Source organism: Oryzias latipes, chromosome 14 (assembly GCF_053564925.1).
Source record: "Oryzias latipes strain Hd-rR chromosome 14, Olatipes_Hd-rR_3.1".
NCBI lineage: Eukaryota > Metazoa > Chordata > Actinopteri > Beloniformes > Adrianichthyidae > Oryzias > Oryzias latipes.
In genome coordinates, this window is record NC_136250.1 from 24,488,582 (window position 1) to 24,509,652 (window position 21,071).

Sequence of the window (21,071 nt, forward strand, 5' to 3'; positions counted from 1 at the left end):
AAAAAAATCTAAACTGACCCACTTCCTGCAGTGGGAGATCAGCACTTTTTACAGTGGAGTGGGGAGAGGCATGAGAGGGAGGAGAGTTATGACATCAGCAGGAGGAGGAGCAGAAGAGGACGAAAACAGCATCCTTCACCAGAGGGAGGAGAGCTGCAGAGAAGGAAGAGGTGAAGGAGGAGACCGATGGTGCTGTCTGAGAGAAGGACGGAGGGACGAGAGACCTTGAGGCAGACAGGCAGGCAAGGAGAGAGAAAGAGGCAGGACAAGGCTTCAACATCTGTCCCTGGGGCCCGTGTGTGTGAAGGAAAAGCAGTGAAGGGTGGAGCCATGATGGGCAAAGATTACATGCTGGCCATCATCATCGTGAACTACGACGGTAGGAACACTCTTACTCTTACTTTCCTGGAGGGAGGGGTCACGGCGGTGTTCAGGGAGACTTTCAGGGACCTCCCTCTGGGGCCATGCACGTGACCGGAAGAAGGGTTGACTGATCCACCTGCAGAAAGACCAACTAAGACAAACTCTTCCTCTGCTTCAGTTTCTCTGTGACTTTGTTAACTAAGGATGTCCCGTTCCTTTCCCGGCCGGTCATGTCTATCTTCAGTGGAGAGAAAACCCTGCATTCCAGGTCCAGTCAAGTCCAGGGTCAGATTTTTGAAGTCTTCAGTCCTTCTACGATGAGCTCAGTCTGGGCAGGTTTGGGCTGAAGGCTGAAAACTATCAAATAGACGTGTTGGTTCTTTGCTTAAGCACGCTACTGTTCTCATGATTAAGATCAGCTATGAAAGTGAAGAGCTTGGCTTGCTGGCCTTACTCCTCCTCCTCCCAGCTTATTAATCACTTTCCAGAGTTCATTAAATATTCAGAGGTTCTCTGTTTTCATCTCCTTCTCATCTGCAGCTGAACTTTCATTCCTCCACATGAGAAGTCCTATTTAAATTTTGCTGAGAGTTCAACCAAGGAGCCCCCTTCTTCTCTTTACAACTTTTTTCTTAAGAGGTCACATAGATGTAGTAAAACTATCAACAACATTATCAACCTATGCAGGACTGAAGACCAAGAATCTCTCCTCCATCATGCTGGATGGAAAGAGGATTTCTGAACTATTGTTCCATGATTTCAGGCTCTACATTTTCTGACATAAATTGAGTAAATGACATTTTCCCATCAGCTGCTGTTCAATCCTTCAAAGTAAATTCAAAGTTGATTCAAATATGATCAGACACAATGGAAACAGACGACAGACATTCAAGTTAAAGCTGCTCTGTGATTGATTATGTGTCGTATTTACCCACCACACCTTAAAGTCCAGTCAGTTTGAACATTGTCAGACCAAAGAATGTGGGGAATCTAAATGATAAACCACAGCCCCCCCCCCCCCCCCCCCCCACACACACACACACACACACTCACACTGTTTATTTATTGTGTATTTATTTGGTGAATTTAATCTTTTCTTTTTTCAGCTTTGAAATAATTGGGGTGATTGTTGATGCTCCAAACCCAAATTCGTTGTTTTACTGAAAATGACAAATAAATGAATCTTGAATCTTCTGGGATTTTTCATTGTTCAGATTTTACTGTGAAGAGATGCTTCATCCGTCCTGCTGCAGTCAAGTTTCTGTCAGACAGAACAGATCAACATGATCATCAGTTATCAAATCATTGATCAGCAGAGATTTTGAAGACCTCCAATAGGTCACCTTCAATTGTTTTGTTATTCTCTACAGTCAAAGCATTGATTCTAGGGAGTTCCCGATGACCTGGGTTTGTCTCTCAGTGTTTATTTACATCTGAAGGAGGTGGAGTAACCAAATAACTGGCACACCAAAAAGGAGAAAATATGTCGAGAGGATAGCAGCATTTCAGTGATGCAGAGTACTCGAAAGTAACGAAAACAGAGCAATTTACACATTTATGAGGACTTATAACTTATGGAGGCAAACAAGAAGCCAAAGAAATTTGATGAAGGAGATCATTGATTTTCTTCCATCAGCTGACAACTGACATGTTCTTCTGTTTCTGCATGATCAATATCTGACTAAAACCTCTGCAGATTCTCCCATTGAAGAGATTATTGGGTTTCTGAGCTCATCAGGCTGACGGAGGATTGACTGTAAGCTTAAGGTTGTTGTTCATCTCTTGGCATCTCGTTTAAAGGGTCGCCACAATGAAATCTACTTTCACCACAGGTGGTTTGGCAGAATTTTTACTCAGCTCTTCCTGACATAACCCTGTATTTCATCCAGACTGGTACAGGGAACCCAGACTTGGGTCCCCGTATGGCTATATAGTTAGGCAGCAGCGTGGAGGGTCTTGCTCAAGGACCCACTGGATGAGGCTAATCCTACACCCTGGGAATTGAACCCTGGTTTCTTATGTAGCAGTCCTACACTCAGCTGACTGGAAGCTCCAGGTCTCCACCTTAAAGAACAAAGTCCAAATCCAAACTTATTTCAGCTGCAGGTCAGACTGTTCTGTAGAGGAGGAATCGGTTTGTCCAACTTCTCTGGTAGCACTGGTTTAGTTTATGAGTCAGGCTAAATCGTTCAAGATGAAAGGGCAGATATGTTTTCACAGTGATCACAGATTTCTACTGAAGCCACAGAGGAGGGAAGTGACATCTGGATGACTTTACAGTTAGAGATGAATCCTCTCTCTATGTTAATTTTCAGGGAGATTTTGTTCTTCCTGCCTCCTTTGCCTGCAGTTGTCAACATTCGAACACCTGTGTGAGTACTTTCGTTTGGGTTGGGGTCTGCTCCACCTCCTCAGTGCTTCTGACCTGTTTTTGGACCCATCTTAAATCTGGTGTTCTTGGACTGTGGTTCTGGATGACTGGACATGCAACTGTAAACTTAGGACAAACTAGTTTTGAGGATTTTACTAACTGACCAACCAACCAAGTCTGTAATGATTCTGAGTGATGTGTTTGGGAGCTGCTGGGACGGCTTCCCCTCAGCCTGGTTCCATCTCTGGGTTAGTGAGCTCCTCTGCATGCCATTGCCCTCCTGTATGCCCGTGTTTGAGTTCAAAATTTGTTCTGGTTTAGTTTGATTTCAATGCTCCGATTATCTTTTAATCTGTTGTAAAAGTGTGCACTGGTCTTTTAATTACGCTGGTTTTAGCCAAAAAATTAAAAACCTGTGTTGTTTTCTAGGACATAGTTTCTCCAGAGCAGCAGTAGTTCATTAGAAATTCACTCTGAGTTGTGGGTGGGACTGTTGGCATAGTTAGAGCAACCTCACCCTCCCCGTCACCCCCCCACCCGTCACCCATAGAACTCTCTTTCTACACACTCTACCACTAGCTTACAGCCCCTCTCACCCCCAACTTAACATTATTGGGGAAACAATAATGGCGAGCAATATTGGAGCCATGCAGTTTTGATCCAAATACCATCTCAGACGGGGAAAACAAATCCATACATGTATCTAGTCATCTAGCGTCTTGATGGCGCAACTGGTCAAAAGTAGGACTGGCACATGAGAAATCAGTGTTTGATTCCCAGGGAGCACAATGAGCTTCATCCTTGTGCAAGACCCTTCAAGCTACTCTATAACTGTATAGCCACAATGAGGCCCAAGTCTGGGTTTCCCTGTGCTGGACCCCAGCTGGAGAAAATACAGGGTTGTGTCAGGAAGGGCATCATAAAACTCTCTGCCAAAGCACCTGTTGGAATCAGTGAAAGCTGATTCGCTGTGGTGACCCTTGAAGGGATATTCTGAAAGATGAACATCTAAGATAGCACTTTTTCTACCAAAGCTTTTTACAGTCACAAACCCATTCACCTATTCACACACACATTCACACACTGGTGACGGCTCCGCTGCAGAACACTGGCGCCAACCTTCCACCAAAGGCAAGGTGGGGTTCAGTGTCTTGCCCAAGGACACTAATTAGCCACAGGTCACTAGTGGATACCTCAGAATGGAGCGGAGCAGCTTATTATATTTGTGACACTTTTCACATCATAAATACAGGGTTTTTCAAATGGCAGTTTTTTTCATCTGCTCCTGATTCACAGTGATTTCAATTAATAAATACTCAGAAATGCAAGTTTAATCTTAATTTTCTTTATATATGTCCTCCAACATGAGAAAATGCCACAAGAACATGTTAAAAACACACTGCCATCATTGTGTGAATGTGTGAGTGCATACCATCCATCACCCATTACCTGTTTCATCCCTTTTGAGGTCATGGTTCTGCCAGAGGCTACTGGCTTCCATTGGGCAAAGACAGGGTATACCGTGGACAGGTTGCCAGCCTGTCGCAGGGCGGCACAATCACACACCCATACACACCTGGGGACAAGGTTGCCAGAGTGCCCGGAGGAAACCTACATGTGCATGGGGAGAACCTGCAAGCTCCATACAGAAAAATCCCAGCTGGGATTTGAACCAGGGCCTTCCTGTGCTAACCCCTGCACCACCATAAACTCACAGAAACGCTGATGATTGAATTAAACATTTTTAAGTATGACTGGTAATGTTTTGAGACCAAGGCAGTGCAAAATTCAGGTTCTGCTATGATAAATCTGTGCATAAACAGGCAGCAGGTTAGCACACGCTTTGTCTTCACAGCCTCACGGTGGGGCTGCCACTGCGAGTTGATTTTTCACGTTACATGCTGACATTCCTGCAGACAACATCTGGACAGACCAGAACCTCCTGATGGATTCAGACCTTCCATCTGGTTGGAGAACCATTAAAGGGTCCACAGGAACTTATTACTGGCATGTTCCAACTGGCGCCACCCAATGGCAGCACCCCTGTCTTACTGGAATGTCACAAACACTGGAAACGCCGGTGAGTTGAGATGTACCATTTTACTTCTGCTAATGATCCTGAATCATCCGCAAGCATCAATTCTAAACGCGCTTTGCGTGAACAGGAGGAGGCAGCAGAGCCGAGCTCCAAGGAGACAGATGGACACACTGAGGACAGGTCTGTACTTCACCAACATTCTTTCCATGGATCCAGGTCTTCACCATCCTCATCAAAGTGCATGTGATGTTTTCTGTTCCAGAGCACAGAATCTCAAATACTCATAAAACCTTCATTCCTGATCCTCTCCTTCCTGTTCTCTCCCAAAGAGAACCTCCACATCTTCATATCTAAAGTGTCTAAACCAAAAACATGGCTGCTCTCACCACAGTCTTCCACACCTTTCCTTTCTTTCTGGATGACACTCTTTAGTCACACATCAAACCTGAAAGCTTCCTCCACCCATTTCAAACCTGCTTGAACACATCTCTTCACCTCTTTCTCACACTATTTGTTGTTCTGGACTGTTTACCCTAAGAACTTAAAGTCCTTCACCTTCTCCACCTCTGCTTAATGTAACCTCACCATTCCACTTCAGTTCCTCTCCTTCACACACTGAATGTTTTTCTGGACCAGACCTTCATTCTTTCTCCTTTTCCAGATGAAACCACCTCTCTAAATGTTCCTCCACAAACTCATCAGTTTTATTCCTCTGTACTTTCTCTGAAAGTCTCCCTTCTTCTTTTAAGTAGAACCAGAACATTTCTTCTCCATTCATCATCCTCTCACCCTCTAAGACCGTGTTAAACAATCAGAAACACTTCTGTTATCTCTCATAAACTCTTCCATATCTCCACAGGTAACTCATGTTTACAGATCAACCTCCACCTCCTTTGTGTTCAACCTGTCGCACAAGTCATCACCCACTCTTAGTCTGGCCTTTGCCACCTCCGGCATCTACCATCTACCTCTACCTCTGCTGCATCTACCTATCTCCTGTCCTCTCAGTGTATTTTCTTAGTTGACATTTTTCTCTTAACAGTAGCCGCGGTTACATGTGCAAAATATCTTGATGGGATCAATGGTCGGATTAAAATTCAACAATGTACATGGGCCCAGAAAACCTTTTTCCGATTAGAACAAACGTTCACACGGGTCACACTTTCGGTCGGAATAAATCATTTGGGCAATGCGCAGTAGTGTTGAAAATACCGGAAAAAGGAAATGAGTCCCACTGTAAACAAACCTTTGCTGTCATATACATTTATGCAGCAGCTCGGTAATATATGAGACGATCTTCTAAATGTGCTTTTATCAATGTTATGAATATTATGAAGCGCCTGTTCGCTCATGGTTTTATTTTTAATCCGTGTGGTCAGTGCTTTTTTTGTGGAAGAATAATGGAGCTCCCAGGAGAGGCTAACACACGCTAACAACATTAACCTGATGAACACAAAATCCATGCGGGAAATACCGCAATCTGCATCTTGGCTGCACGTAAATATGTGGGAATAACATCAGCCTTTATTTTGTCGGGACATGACTAGAAACATAAATCCACATGATTGTTTGAACGGTTCCTAAGGACTGAGCGACATTTCTGCTTTGAAAAGTTCGCACACCGCCCCAAAGCCGCTGTGAGCTGGAAGTCCGAGCTCTGCTCTGACACACGGTTCCCCTGACAGCAGCTAACCGAGAGCGGCGGGACGGATCGCAGTCACACGTACAACAAAACGCACACATAACAAAGCATCCTCCCCTCAAACACAAAGTTATTAATCCAGCTGCTCTGCTCAGAGACACGGTTTGTTCGGTCCACCGGCACACGAGCCAGGACCGCGCAGGGTCCCACTCCTCCCCCGGCACCCCCTTCGGGAGGGGTGTAAGAGAGGGGAAAGGCGGAGTGGCGCTTCGCACCGGGCGTCCGCAGAGCAGCCCGTCAGTTTGAGCTCCAAAGCTTTCTCTGGAGAGAAACACCGTCTATGCATGACATAAAACCAGAGCAGTATTGACACACAATCGGAATGAACTGTTTACATGCACAACGAATCGGATCAACAATCGGCATAACCCACCTATCTCGATCGGAAAGAAATTTTGATCTGAACAAGTCTGATCGGGGCAGAGTATTCCGAACAGCGTGTTTACATGACGCATTTTCCTTCCGATCAGGCATTCTTTCCGATTACTTTTGCCCATGTAAACGCAGCTACTGCTGAGCTTCTTCATTCCATTTGACAAAACCAGTGGTTCTCCCTCCATTGCCAACCAAGGGCACAACAAATGCTATTTGAAAGTTCTATTATTTGCATGACTGATTTGACTTTGGTTTTTGTTGGATCCTCTGCCTGACTCAAACCTCTGCAATGATCCAGACTTGGGATTGGCACACGAAAGCACCAGATTGGGCTTCCTCAAGGTTGCATTAGACCTCACTACATTGATGCAAAGAAACAATCCTGATAACTACCAGCTAACATAGCAGACAAGCACAGGTTTCAAAAGAATAAAGAAAATTTAAATAAAATACCAAAAAAAAAACTGAAGTACCGACTGACCCAAAGAGGAGAAAATGAACAAACCCAAAAGAAACAAAAGGAAAACTTTGCTTAGGTGAGGTGAGCGCCTCCAACCTGCAATCAGAGATGCAAAAAGAAACATCACCACTGCTAACGTTGAAGTTGGAAAAGTTTTACTTTGGGGATTTTATTTCCATTTGTCATTTTCTGCTGTTCCAGGCTCTCAGTAAAGGAGGCACAGAACTCACTGTTTAGCTCTTCCAGGAGGACATAGAGGTGCTCTCAGATCAGTAGAACTACAATCCCAGTAGTGCTTGCTTCTGGTTGGACATGTCCTTAACGCCTCACTAAGAATGGGTTGGGGTGTCTTTCCCTCCTGAGGTCCAAACCTTCTCAGCTGCCTTTTCTCCATGTGGAGGAGCAGCAGATCTGACTTTCTCCTAGATTTCTGTCTCACTTCCTGTCTTTAAGGAGACCCCACCCCTCTCAAAGTTCATTTCATTGCCCAGTACTGATCTTAACCACTCATTAACACAACAGCTTAGGTTTACAGATGAAGTGGGGGAACTGATAAAATGAGATTTTTTCTTAAGACTACATCAAAACAATGAACAAGGTCTACATCACCACAGATACACAGGTTTCCCTCTATAACCTTTGTCACTGTGTCCAAAATGAACACTGAAACTCCTCTTAACTTCTGGGGGAGGGACTAATTCCAAACATGGCGCACCATTTTACCTGCTGGGAGCCAGGGCTTTACATATGGAGGGGCTGATATTCATCCCAACTCCCTGCACTGTTTAGACCCTCTATGTCTAATGTTACATTCAGTCTGCCCTCGGCAACCTGAGTTTAAGCAACCACTTTCAATGAAAAGTCTATAGAAAAGTGCAGGGCTTCTGTGTTCAAAACTTGCATTTATGCGTCACAAGTTTCTACAACCATAGAAATGTACAAACCGTGCAGCCATTGAACATGCATTGAACGTTAAACCAAGTTGAACTTTGACCAATCAAGGACTCGGATTTGGTACTGACAAATGGATGAGACTCCTTTCAATTCACAGAAGTGCCAACTGTTTGAAAAATGAAGAAAAACAAGAAAGAATAACAAACCACACAGAAGCAAGGTCAGACCAAACACTAAGCTGTAAACCTTCAGCTTAGCTGGAGGTCATTGAGTCCAAGCGGGCCTTGTTTTCACCTCCATGGTTGAGGTTGCTGACCAGAGCTGTGGTTTTCTGAACGTTGTAGGACATTCTGACATTCTCTCCAACATCTTGTGGAGTCGAGGACAGTGTGGGGGTTCCAAAGTGGGGGAGTGTGTTCCAGTGGAAGAGGAATCCAGTCGTCAGCCTCACTGTAAGGTGTATGCAGGAGTTCTGGTCCGGTTGATAGTAATTTCTCTCACTCCAGAACAACAACAGTTCTGGTCGTGAAACATTGGACCAGATCTAAACTTTTTGACTCCTTAAAAAATTCTGGATGCTTGCACATCCAGTCCACATGTGTTTGTAGATTAGGGGAAAACTTTTGACCAGTTCCTTCGGATATCTAAGGGGGCTGTTTTAGGATGGGGTGTGTAGTTAGTCCATTTAACCCTTGGACAATCAGAGCATGAACTCAATTCTGATAGCCAACGGTAAAGTTTTGGCTGGGGGATAGAGTTTGACAGGGTTGAAATGTATCTTTCAAACATATTTTAAATGTGAAAACTATTTGCTGACAGGTATGTATAAATATTTTATGTCTATTTAAAGGGTGAAGTGATGATAAAACACCTTAAATAGGTTTCTCGTTAGCTTAATCCTTACAGTTTCTTTGTTTTCAGATTGTTGGGGCATGAAGACTATCATACCATCCGGGATCCTGACTCAAAGGTAAAACACAACCGTCTGCATTTGCTAAAGCTAGCCAAATTTAACAAAACCTGATGGTGGTTTATTTAGCTTTGATTTTAGATAATTCGTGCTAGCCAAATACTAACTAAGCCCCTCAAAAGTTGCGGGTCTGAGGATGACATTCATTCATTCATCTTCTAATACGTTTGTTTCCTTTGGGGGTCATGGGGCTGGCGGAGTCTCTTCTGGCCACTCGTGGGCGAAGGCAGGGGAAATCCTGGACAGGTCGCCAGTCCGTCGCAGGACCACAAATCACACACTCATACACACTCACATTCACACCTATGGACAATTCAGAGTAACCAATTAACCTATGAAGCATGTGTTTGGTCTGAGGATGACCTGTGGCAAAAAGAAAACCTTTTATTTATTTATTGGAAACTTAAACCTGACGGCCAGAAAAACCTGAAAACAGAACATCCTTGAACACAAACCATAGCAGCAGACAAGAAACCCAAGAAGAGAAGCTCAGTACAACCAGGCTTCTGAATAAATACACATTTAGTTACAGACTTTTTGTAAGAGTGAATCTTGTTTTTCTATGATTAGAACTTGGTTTAAGTTTGTTTTAATATTAATTTGTATCTGTTTTGTTGTACTATGACAAATATTTTAGTCAACCATCGGTGGCACTGTGGAGTTTAGTATAGTGTACAAGTGTCAGTAGTGGTTTTTAGATGACAGGAGGTCACTTATCCTCGTTTCCACTGAGCGATACGATACGGTTTGATCTGGTTTACAACGTTCCAGACAATTCAGTTGAGCATTTCCACTTAAAGTTGGACCCTTACGGTTGAATGCGGGGTGAAGCTAACAAAAACAACAATGGAGGTCATCCAGTAGCTTGTTTTTTCTGCTTGGCTTTGGGTACCTTTTACAAACAAAGCATTTAATGTTGTCTGAGAAAAGATTGTAAGCATCGAAGAGGACTACAGCTGCTTTCTTCTTCATTCTTTTGTCGTGATGACCTTTGATCAATCAAGGGGTTACGACAGAAGCTCCCCCCCTAACCAGTCCGTTCCATTTTTCTATGGACCTACAACCAACAGGAGGCCAAAAATAGTATTGTGGATCAATCACATAATGGAAACGCTTAAAGTACTGGACTGTCTCTGTTTGTACTGTACCATACCGTTTAGTGGGAATGAGGCTTTTGTTTTACTGTTTTATTTAGTTAGATTTTCTTGATAACTTTAAAAACTTCACGCAAAGAGCCAACCGGGATTTTGTATGGAAATCATCATCATCTTCAATAAATAGGAACACAAATCCAAAAGCATGTTTCCCCTGAACAATTTCCTTGAGGCGTGTCATTACCTCCATCTGCACCAAGAGGGGGCTAAAAGCAGGACTGAGTGGTCACTACACTTTTGCACTTCTGCATCCCAAGAACATTATATCCTCTTTGAAGAACGGGGTGAGAGTCATCAGTGGGATCGTTTACAATGAAACAGAGTCACTGCCAAATACTTTGTTGCCCCACTGCACATCAATCTGCTGGAAGGAGCAGCTTTTGACCAAATTCTCAATATCCTGATGCTCAGTACCCTCTTTGATGTTGACGAGTCTGCTCTTTGTAGTGTACTTTCCTCAGAGTCAGCCCCCCTCCCTCTGCTGTCAAATCTTCATCCTGCTTAATCTGTCATCAGCCTTCCTTACTGTAAATAATCCAATCCTCCTTATACCGTCATGAACTGAACACCTTTTAATAAATCTGGACTGGATTACTTGGGGGGACCTTTACCCCGTTTGTCCTGTCCAACGTCAGCCAACTTCACTGTTCTTGTTCGGACTCTTGTGAATTATGTGATCCAAGCTGCCAGAGAGGAAGCCGAGGCTCTCTGCAGAGACGAGATTTATTTTACTGCAGGAATAATCTGCTCTAATCTCTCGGTGTCCCTCGTTAATCTGAATTAATCTGTGCCCTCAGTACTTCGCTGTGCGCTCTCTGGGCTGGCTGCAAGTGGAGGAGGAGGACCTGTCTCCTGGACGCAGCAGCCTCGCTGTCAGTAATGTCATCCAGCAGCTGTCTCACTGCAGAGATGGTCCAGAGCAGAGGGACAGGTTGGGGAGCTGGGGGGAGGTAAGAATGTGATCAATAAAAGGGGTGGAGGTTGTGTCTGAACCCCACCCACACTTGGTGTACACCTTGGTGCCTGCAGAACCGGGAGATGATGCTGGTTCTGAAGAAGGACACTTTGACCCTGTTAGACCCGCTAGACCACACCCCACTGCATTGTCAACCAATCATCAACATCCGTGTGTGGGGGGTGGGCTGCAACAATGGGAGGTAAGCCAATCCAACAATTCTTTGAAGAACGTGTCCATGGCAATGGCAGCTGAGGATTATGGGAACTATGGTTTAAAGCTACAAGCCGGAATTCTATGCCCCAGAACTGCAGAAGAGCTCTGATAGTTATGCATGCAGACTCATCTGTCAACCTGTTACCTGTCGGCACACTAACCCTGTCACTCTCTCCTTCTTTCCCATGCACCCCCCTCACCTGGTCAGGGACAGGTAAACCAGCGAACAGTGGCACCTCCACACAAATGTCAGAATCCATGACTGAGGGCACCATGTCACCGTCAGCTGACCGTCCTTGTCTGTCTTTCTGTCTGTGTGTGTCTTTGTTTCTGTCTATTTAACTGTGTGTGTTTGTTTGTGTCATGTGTGTGCGCATGGATGCGTGTGTTTAGAGATTTTGCATTTGTGGCGGGCGACAAGGACAGCTGCGTGCTGAAGTGTCATGTGTTTCGCTGCGACGCTCCTGCCAAAGCTGTTGCCATGGCGCTGCATGAGATGTGCTCGAAGGTGAGATCTGTCACCTCCTCCCCTTTACCCAGCAGGTGGCGCTGTGCCTCTGTGAGCCTGTGATGTTACCCCTTCTGTGTGCAGATGGTGGCTGAGAAGTCCGTGAGGAGCCCGTCACGCTCCCTGACGATGGAGAGTATTTCACCGGCAGACCTACCCAGACAAGGTGACTCACCTGTTCCATCAGCTCATCTGCACTCCGATTGCTCAGGTATTGATTAAATGTTATTATTTTCAGTGGAGGTTCTGGAAGCAGTCCGGCACCAGGTTCAGAAGTTTGAGGTCCAATACATTGGGAACTTGCCGGTGTCCAGAGCCATGGGTATGACGCCAAACACACTGAGTCTCACCTGTTCAGAAAGAATTTGTTTAGAAACAATGACATCACGAATTTCCCCTTTGGATGGGAAAATGGATACATCCTTAAGTCTTCTTTGGTGATGATGCTATTTTCCTAAGTGTAAAGACCTGAATTTCACTGATAATCACAGTCTTCATCAGCATCTAAATGCTACTAATTCCAAGAAAATTTGTTCAACTCTTTAACACCTATATAAACAAGCTCTTTGACCAAACATAACTTTATGACCGTTTATGCAATCAATGTGAATCAGCTGATTCTGATGCAGAGAAAAGGGATTTTTCATCTCAGCTTTGCACCAATAACACATTATTAATGTAAAGTGTTGCATTACGGCGCAAAGACGCCCTTTCTCCACTTCAGAATTCCCTAGAGTTCTGTCAATTTTGCAAACGGTTGAAGAGTTCTGGTAGTAGAAAGAATGTAAACAGCTAAAGCTCCAGTGTTAAAGGGTCAAAGCTTTATTCACATGCATCCATATAGGGGGTTGACCCATGCAGGTATCTTACTTCTGACATACTCTGGTTGTTAGTAAGGTCAGACTACTGCATATGCACAAGTGTGCATATGATTCCTAAATGCTCGTAGGGCGCCTGTAGGATACCTACACAAACTACACTCTAATTTCCTGGGGTAAAACGATTCATTTTAATAGATTTATCATAATTTGTGGTTTGTGATACGATTCATGGTCGATTTTGGTTCATTTTGAATGATCCAATTCACAGACCGAATATGGATCCTTGACATCTTTAGCTAAAACCTCGTCCAGTGTGACTCAGAGAGAAATACCTTGTTCTGAACAGTGCAGCTAAAGTTTTCCAGATTCCTGGATTTCGTCAAGATTATCAAGGCTAAATTAAATATGTGTACAAACAAATAAGCAAACAAGAATGAATGTCAAATCCATTCACATTTTAGCTTCGTAAAGTTCAGCCCACCGGTGTTTTTAAACATCCAGATAATCCAAAGGGGACATTGGAACTACTCAGCTTCCTTCCTGAGGGCCGATCGGGACTTGATCGCCAGTGGAAAGAGGAAAGGCGGGGGGATCATTCTTTACGACAACCAGAGGTGGTGTAACCCGGGACATTTGAGGGCATAATATGCTCTCCCATCCTGGAACTGCTAGCTGTTAGCATCAGGCCATACACCATAGCACATGAGTTCTCACACGTCATCGCTGCAGGTGTTAACATTCCACTGAGAGTGGATGCTGAGGCAGCCTGTGACTCTATCCATAACACCACATCTGCTCTACAAACACAGCCCCCTGAAGCATTTCTTGTTATTTCTGGAGACTTCAGTCATGTCACCTTGGACTCTTCACATGCAGCCTTCCACCAATATATATGCTGCCCCACCAGAAACATTAGAACATCTGCTGTACGCCAATTTCAGGAAGGAAGGTTTCCCTGTACAATGAAAATCTTACTTTGCTGTTCACTATCAATGCCATTAATGTTTAAAGTTAAAAAAAAGAGAAGAGAGAAAAAAAGAAAGAAGGATATTTACAGGATACAGGCTAACACAAAATATAGACTATGTAAAAAAGAGACTGTCATTAGCTATACAGCATGATATATGTGCAGTTATTGAATACTGAAGTGCAAGAACAGAAATAATGAACAGCCAGTATGTGCAAGGGTGCAGTCTGTTGTCACAGACTCGTGTCAGTTGTTAAGGAGTCTGATGGCAGAGGGAAAGAAAGAGTTCCTGAGTCTGGTGGTCCTGCACTTCACACTTCAGTACCTGGAGGCCTGGGGGGAGGAGAGGGGACAGTCCTCGTTGACGGTGGAAATATGTTCCTCTCCTCTGGACTCTGTGCTTGTAGTTGCTCTGCAGTGAGGGAAAAGGAGTCCTGGTGATCTTGGACGAAGTCTTCACCACTCTCTGCAGGCGTTTGCGAGTCCATAACAGTAGAACTGCTGTACCACACTGTGATGCAGCGGGTCAAGATTGACTCAGCAACAGAGCTGTAGAAGTGGCTGAGGATATTTTGTGACATGCCAAACTGCCTCAGTCTGCTCAGGAAGTACAGCCGCTGATGAGCTTTCTTCACCAGCTGGGCTTTTTTTACCTGGGCTGATGAGGAGACTGGTGGGGGTGTAGTGGTGCAAGAGTCGTGGGGCGTCCTATCTGCGTGAGGGGTGGAGGTCTCAAAGCAGGTGTAGAATTCATTGAGGTCATTGGGCAGGCTGTCTGTGGCACTGATGAGCTGTTTCTGCAGTGCCTCTTTGCTGTTGTGATGGCCTTTCTCAGCATGTGACTTACCTGACTGTTTATCCAGGGCTTCTGCTTTGGAAACTTCCTAAGTTGGTCGGTGGGCACGATGTTCTCCACACAAGTGCTGACGTACTGTCAGATAAATGCATCTAGAAATTAAAGAAAAACACAATTAGAAACAAGAGACCACAACAAGAATCAAGTTTCTCATGCACGAGGGAGAAGCAAAATGTGACAGAAGACAACCACCACGCTTCCTTTCGCAAAGGTCTGCCTCTCCTCATGCTGCTTTTATTAAGAACTCAAGTAGGAGGTTCCAATTTCAAGACAAAGAGAAAAGTTCATTAGGGGGTGTCGTATAATGATCTATTTGGTGGATTCTAAGTTCAAACAGTATTCCTTATCAACTCAGGACAGTGTGTCGTAAAACCCCCTCTTCCTTGCTGGGGATGGAAGCAGATGAACAAACACACAACTGTTTTCAGAAAAGGTGAAAAGGTCAATCTGAGTTTACATTTAAACACACATCTAAACAAATACATTTAAACAATGATAATAATAAAACAATTTCCTTCACACGTACCCAGTCACATAGTCGGCATAATCCTGTACACTGACAGAAGAGTCCTCCAGAGCATGCTGCAGGGTTAAATCCACCCCAGTGTGTGGCAATGAAACAGTCCTGGAATGCGCCCTCAGTCTAAAGTGTCCAGGGCTGAACCTGTTGGTTTTTGTCTGTAGGCCGGGTACTGGAGGACTTCATCTAAATAGATACAAATGGACCAGATTGTCTATGATCCACTAATTAAAGCTTCCTTTCCAAGAAGATTTCCATCAAACACAACAGTGTCTTAGCAGCAGGAGCAATGTGGATAGAGGCTCTGTGTTGGGACCCAGATCCTCTCTCTCTCTTGGCCGGTGCTTGTTTCAATGGTGGTTGAAAATGACGCAAAGAAATGAAGGTCAGAAAATTCTTTGTCAGAAAAAACCGTTGACAGAAACAAAATACTAAACGAGGAGATCTGCTGTTCAAAGTGTGTCATTGGTTAAAAGCATGACATTGTCGAAGCATCATCTGTTTCTGCCCTTAAATCTTACACTGTTCCATCACCATGCTTCTCCGGTTCCTCGTCGGGTTCTCCTCTGCAGGATCAGAGACATGAACAAAGGTTCGAAGGTTCTGAGCTTTCCAGGAGCACAGTTGGCGTAAAGGCAGAGCCTCAGGAGAACATGCTGTCAAAGGTGCAGCTGCCGGACCCTCATGCAGCTTTTGTGGTGTTGCAGGTATGGAGGTGCTGAACCGAGCCATTGAGAGCATCATGACCTCCACAGACCGCGATGACTGGGAGCCCGCAGTGATCCACGTCACAGACAGCATGCTGTCGCTGTGGAGGGGGGAGGTAGGTCCCTGCAGCACAAGGAGCTCAGCTCAGAGCTGGCCTGAGTCTCACTCCACCTTTTCTTTCTGACAGGACGAGCCACTCTGGGAGTGTCAGGTGCGCTTCCTCACCTTTCTGGGTGTCGGCCATGACAGTCACACCTTCGCAGTGATCGCTGATGGCGGCACGCAGCAGTTCGAGTGTCACGTTTTCTGGTGTGAGCCGGACGCAGGAATCCTCTCTGAGGCTGTGCAGGCTGCTTGCATGGTGAGTTGGAGAACTCCTGACGCTCCCTAAATGCCTCACAGCCTAGAGGTGGGGGGCCTTGACATGTCAAACAGAAGTTTACAGAGCGATGAAGCACTCAAACCCTTGATCTAAACATTGCAGACACACAGACTACCCTCCAGAGACTGCTCTCATTCCTGATCTTCTTATTAGGCTCATTTTGCTCAACATGAGGGGCTGCCGATCAGGGGGAACCACCTGACCTGCAGACCCACTGCGCCTCCTATAGGTGGCTGGTGTAACAGCACTCTTGTCCTCTCCCCAGGTGCAGTACCAGAAGTGCTTGGTGGCGCAGACTCCTCCTCCCAGACCCAGGTCGTGGCACATGACCCCGTCCAAAGTCAAACGGGCTAACTCCATGGACGGGGCCGTCTTCCCCCCACTCACGTCCCGCACCGGAAGCCTGATGACGACGAAGGGCAGCATCAATGTGAGGAAGGGGATGATGGCGTTCTTTGAAACTTTTCGTACCAAACAGGCCACCACCTCATAGCTAAGGGGGCGGAGCCACCGTAGTCTGCAGATGGTGTGTGAGTCGCAGAAGCCATGGCATCATCACCAGACTGCCGTGTGGTTGGTTTGCGGCTCGGTCGGTTGAGCTTCACCTGGAACACGTGGGACAGCGCCCTTTGCTTGTGTCGGACAAACCAGACCTTCAGAAGCTTCCGAAGCTTTTTCCACAGCGGTGAACAGAGGCCAGAGCGCGCTCAAAATGATAACAGTGAAAGAAAACCCTTCTGGACTTCCTGTTTCAAAATAAAATCTTCCTTCCTGCCTTGAACCCAATTTTCCTGAAACCTCCCGTAAGAAGAACCGTAGAGATCACTGTCAGAGCATTGTCACGTGACCTGCCATGGCGAGCTCACCTGGCTGTTAGACAGAAATGTGTTCCTGATTGTTGACGTTAGCAGCTTTATTATTGCCTCGTCCACAATGGCGATGCCTCAAGCTGCCTCCTGATTGGCTGAGGCTCCTGCAAGAAGCAGATGCATGTGAAAAAATAGTAGGCTTGGTGTGTCAACAAGAATACTCTGATCAGCAGTAAACAAACAAATGATGTCATGTATAAATAAACCCAAATAAACTCCCTTACAGCTTGTTAGCTCCTTGTGCTGTTTCAATTCAGTGGTTCTGGTTCCCATCATTTTTCCATTGATTGTTGTTTATTTATTGTAACTTTTGTTGTTTCATTCACAATTGAAAGGTTTGTCCTTTTTCAATGAGAATGGGGGGGGGGCAGTTTTGTCATAGTGGCTAAATAAAAAACAGCAATATACAAAACAAAATTTTTACTATGGTCTATCAGAAGGGCATCTAATATTCCTGTGAACAAAAGTGTTCCTTTTTTTGTTGACAAGCATAACAGCCAAAAATGTGTTTAGTCTCAGAGAAATGATGAACCAGGAAAGGAAGAGGAGGGGTGAGGCGTTGTCCCTCCGTCCTCCTCACAGCTTTCGTCAGTTGATCCTTCATCAGGACAGCAGAGAGGACCTCTTCTTCAGGTGAGCAGCAGCCTCTGTTTCCTTCTGTGAGGGTCTCACTGTCAGGACGTTCTAACCATCTGAAGGTTCCTGTTGGACCCTGAAGAACCGGACTGAAGCCGTCTAGAGTTTTCTTCTAATCTGGCCCGCATCCTGTTGAAGGGAATTCTCTGTAATAGGTCAAAACTGGCTTCCGTTAAATCTGAACATTTTGTTGTTTAGTTTACAGTTGTTAATGGGAGTTACGGATTTTCGTTTACTTGTAAACATGTTCATGCAAATGCTGTTCTGGATCCGTGGCGCCTGTGGAACCAGAAGTTTGAGGTGGGGTGTTTCTTTCAGCAGTAAACAAAAACAAACCTCTGTTTGTCTGAGAAGTTGGGGTATGAGGCTCATTGAGACACATGTCTGTTTCAGCTGGCTGCTTGTCATTGGTTTATTAGGTTAAGGCTGGTATGAAGGCAGCTGACCAGGCTTTAGACCCAGCCTGAGGTCAGACTATTGACTGAGACTTGATGAGTCAGACTGAAACATGATCATTTAATGAAAGTGTTAACACTAATGTTGACCATCATTTTCCATCCAACAGAACTTGACAGTCTTTAATCAAACCTAGTTTGTTTGTTTGATTGGCAGAATGACTGAACTCATTTTGTTTGTGTCCTCTGACCAAAGTCCAACAGAACTATTGTGTTTTTTATTCCCACAGCACAATCAAGGTTTCTGTTCATCCATCCATCCCATCTGTCCATCCCGATGAGTGGGCAGCCTCCTCCCCCATATCATCCCTACATCCCGGATGGAGCCCCGCCCCCCTCTTTCCCACCAGGTCTGTTTTCTGGAAACCTTCGTCAAAAATCACGGATCCTTCCTGAAAGCATTCATGCTTCAATGACACATTCTATGGATGAAGGTTTGATCATGTGACTTCTTGCTTTATTTCTGCAGCTTTTGTCTCGCAGCCACCCTTCTTCCCTGGCTCCATTTACCAGGTACCCATCATGCTTTGCTCCTTATTCCTTACAGGAACAACAACTTTAAAAAGAAAGTTCTTAAATGAGTGAAAAACGTCTAGCAGTAGGGTGATAAAAATGGTTTTACAACAAATTGTTATTTTAAGAAATAAAATCAGGGCACTAGAACATGCTTTCTCAAACTAAGATTATTCTGCTATTGGAAAACTTTCCTGATGTGATAACTTTTCTTCCCAGACAGATACAAGGGACATTTTACTTTCTTAAGATTCTGTTTTTTGCAGTTCAGGCACAACTGTCAGATTCCCATTATTACATGGCTGTGCAGGCAGCCCTATGACCCTGAGAGGATTGTGTATGAGTGAAAGTTATAGTTTAAAGTGTTAAGTGTCAACTTGTAAATTCTAAATTCTGATTAACTTAAGTAAGATAACATAAAAATATGATGTTATCAGTTTCCTCATAAATTTTGAACCCATTACTGAACCTCTTAGGGTTTACAGTGAAGAATGTTTATTCTGACAAGTTTCATGACTGAGCTGTTTATTTCTTTCTTGGAGATTGATATGTTTGAAATCACCTACATTGATCAGTCACCCTGATTAATGAAGTATTGATCAATGAAGTATTGATCAGGGTGACTGATCTGCTGTTTCTTGAAAAACATATAGTAAACAATAAAGCAAAGAAAAAACAGACTCCGCCTCTCCAGGGGTTTTCGAAGAAAGTAACTTCTGATTATCTGAGCTGTTCAAAACGTACCCTGGGTCACATGACATCTGTGTGTCAGACTTTTCCTCAGACCACAGACTCCACCTACCATCACCCAGGACAGGTGGGACACGGTGTGGGGGCACTGCTGGGTTACCTTGGAGACAAGCAGGAGCACCCCCAACCCCCAAAACATGCAGGTAAACGTCTGCAGGTGTTCTGCTTCGAAGTCGCATGTCCAATGTTTAGACTCTGACTGATGATGTCACACACTGACAGTGAACGTGATGGAGCCCCGCCCTCATCAGGAGAGAAGCGTGGGCTCATACCTGGCTGCGTGTTCGGCCGCTCTCTGCTGCTGCTGCCTGTGGGATCTGCTTCATCGCTGAAGCCACCATCCCCATCAGCCTCTTCGCCATTTTTGTCTGTGCAGCACCCCCCCCACACACACACACACACCACACCCCCATCACAACGAAGAGAATCACATCTGCTTGATTAATTTGTGTTCAGCTTTGATTGGAGGACAGAAACAATAATCTGCTGCATATCTTGTGATTATTAATAAATGGTAGAAAAATATTATTCATTGTGGTCATTATTTGATTTTGACCCCCCAGCTATGTTGGACCAACATTGAAGTCCCACTCCAATATTCTTTTGATCTATCGTAGAAGTGTTCCCGGTGGTCTTTTAATTATGATTATGACGTTTTTAGCCAAAATTTTTAAAATGAGTCATTTCCTAGGACATAGTTTCACCAGAGCAGCAGTAGTTGATTAGAATTTCCCCTCTGAATCGTGAGTGGGACTCATGGTGCGAAACAATCCCGCCCCGTTTTATAGCTATCCAGCTGTACAGCTTACATCCAGATTCCTGCTCAGACAAGGAAAACAAAGACCTACACGGATCAATTTGTCTGCAAGAATAGAGTGGGGCTTCTGGCCTGCCCAGCATATTTTTTTTACGTCACAAATTCCACCTTTTTCAAACTGCATTTTTTTTGTCTTTGCCTGATTCACAAAAATTTGAACAAATAAATACTTAGAAATTTAATTTTAAGTATGGTTATGTTTATGTGTGGCCTCCATCATGAGAAAATGCCACAAGAACGAGTAAATAACAACAACAACATGATTTTCATCCGAGTGGGTCTTTAAGCAACTATTGACCGATTCAGTAAAATGTTCACCTTTCAGCATGTCCCTTCAGGGGTCGCCACAGCGAATCAGCTTTCACTGATTCACGTAGGAGGTGTGGCAGAGTTTTACTCCAGAGGCCCGTCGTGACACAACCCTGTGTTTTATCCGGGCTGGGGACCTGCACAGGGAGACCTGGACTTGGACCTGCTTGTGGCCAAATAGGTAGACAGTAGCGCGAACGGTCTTACCCAAAGGAGCCACACTGGATGAAGCTCATCGCTCCCCCTGGGAATGGAACCCTGGTTTCCCATCCACCAGTCCAACAAGGAGCCAACGGATCCACCTAGCCGGTATTGACCCATTCAGTAAAATTAAAACAATATCTCTACATAGAGGATTACTGTTACATCAAGGGTGGAGATGCTGGGGACTAAAATAATTTGCAAATTACCTTACCATGGTTAGCGTTCTTCTGAACATCTAAGTCTGCCCCAGTTCAAGTC

At 44.7% G+C, this 21,071-nt stretch overlaps 2 protein-coding genes across 3 annotated transcripts; both read left to right on the plus strand.

Moving 5' to 3' along the window:
* The first annotated feature begins 81 nt into the window (after window positions 1-81).
* apbb3 (amyloid beta (A4) precursor protein-binding, family B, member 3) lies at window positions 82-17,362 on the plus strand. 2 transcript variants are annotated; one of them, XM_011483828.4, is made up of 13 exons: window positions 82-379; window positions 4,651-4,814; window positions 4,900-4,952; window positions 9,125-9,173; window positions 11,125-11,277; window positions 11,357-11,484; window positions 11,707-11,712; window positions 11,892-12,006; window positions 12,091-12,172; window positions 12,245-12,328; window positions 15,878-15,993; window positions 16,066-16,239; window positions 16,526-17,362. In XM_011483828.4, exons 1-13 carry the CDS (start codon window positions 187-189, stop codon window positions 16,751-16,753), a joined length of 1,545 nt encoding a protein of 514 aa, XP_011482130.1. In that variant the 5' UTR covers window positions 82-186; the 3' UTR covers window positions 16,754-17,362. The 2 variants fall into 2 exon arrangements, with proteins under 2 accessions (XP_011482130.1, XP_004076696.1); XM_004076648.5 differs by lacking the exon at window positions 11,707-11,712.
* A 261-nt stretch (window positions 17,363-17,623) lies between these two features.
* Window positions 17,624-20,011, plus strand: LOC105355663 (uncharacterized). Its single transcript, XM_011483826.3, has 5 exons — window positions 17,624-17,762; window positions 18,451-18,570; window positions 18,690-18,733; window positions 19,506-19,626; window positions 19,706-20,011. The coding sequence occupies exons 2-5, from the start codon at window positions 18,498-18,500 to the stop codon at window positions 19,813-19,815; spliced, it is 348 nt and encodes a 115-aa protein (XP_011482128.1). The 5' UTR covers window positions 17,624-17,762; window positions 18,451-18,497; the 3' UTR covers window positions 19,816-20,011.
* The last annotated feature ends 1,060 nt before the right edge of the window (window positions 20,012-21,071 follow it).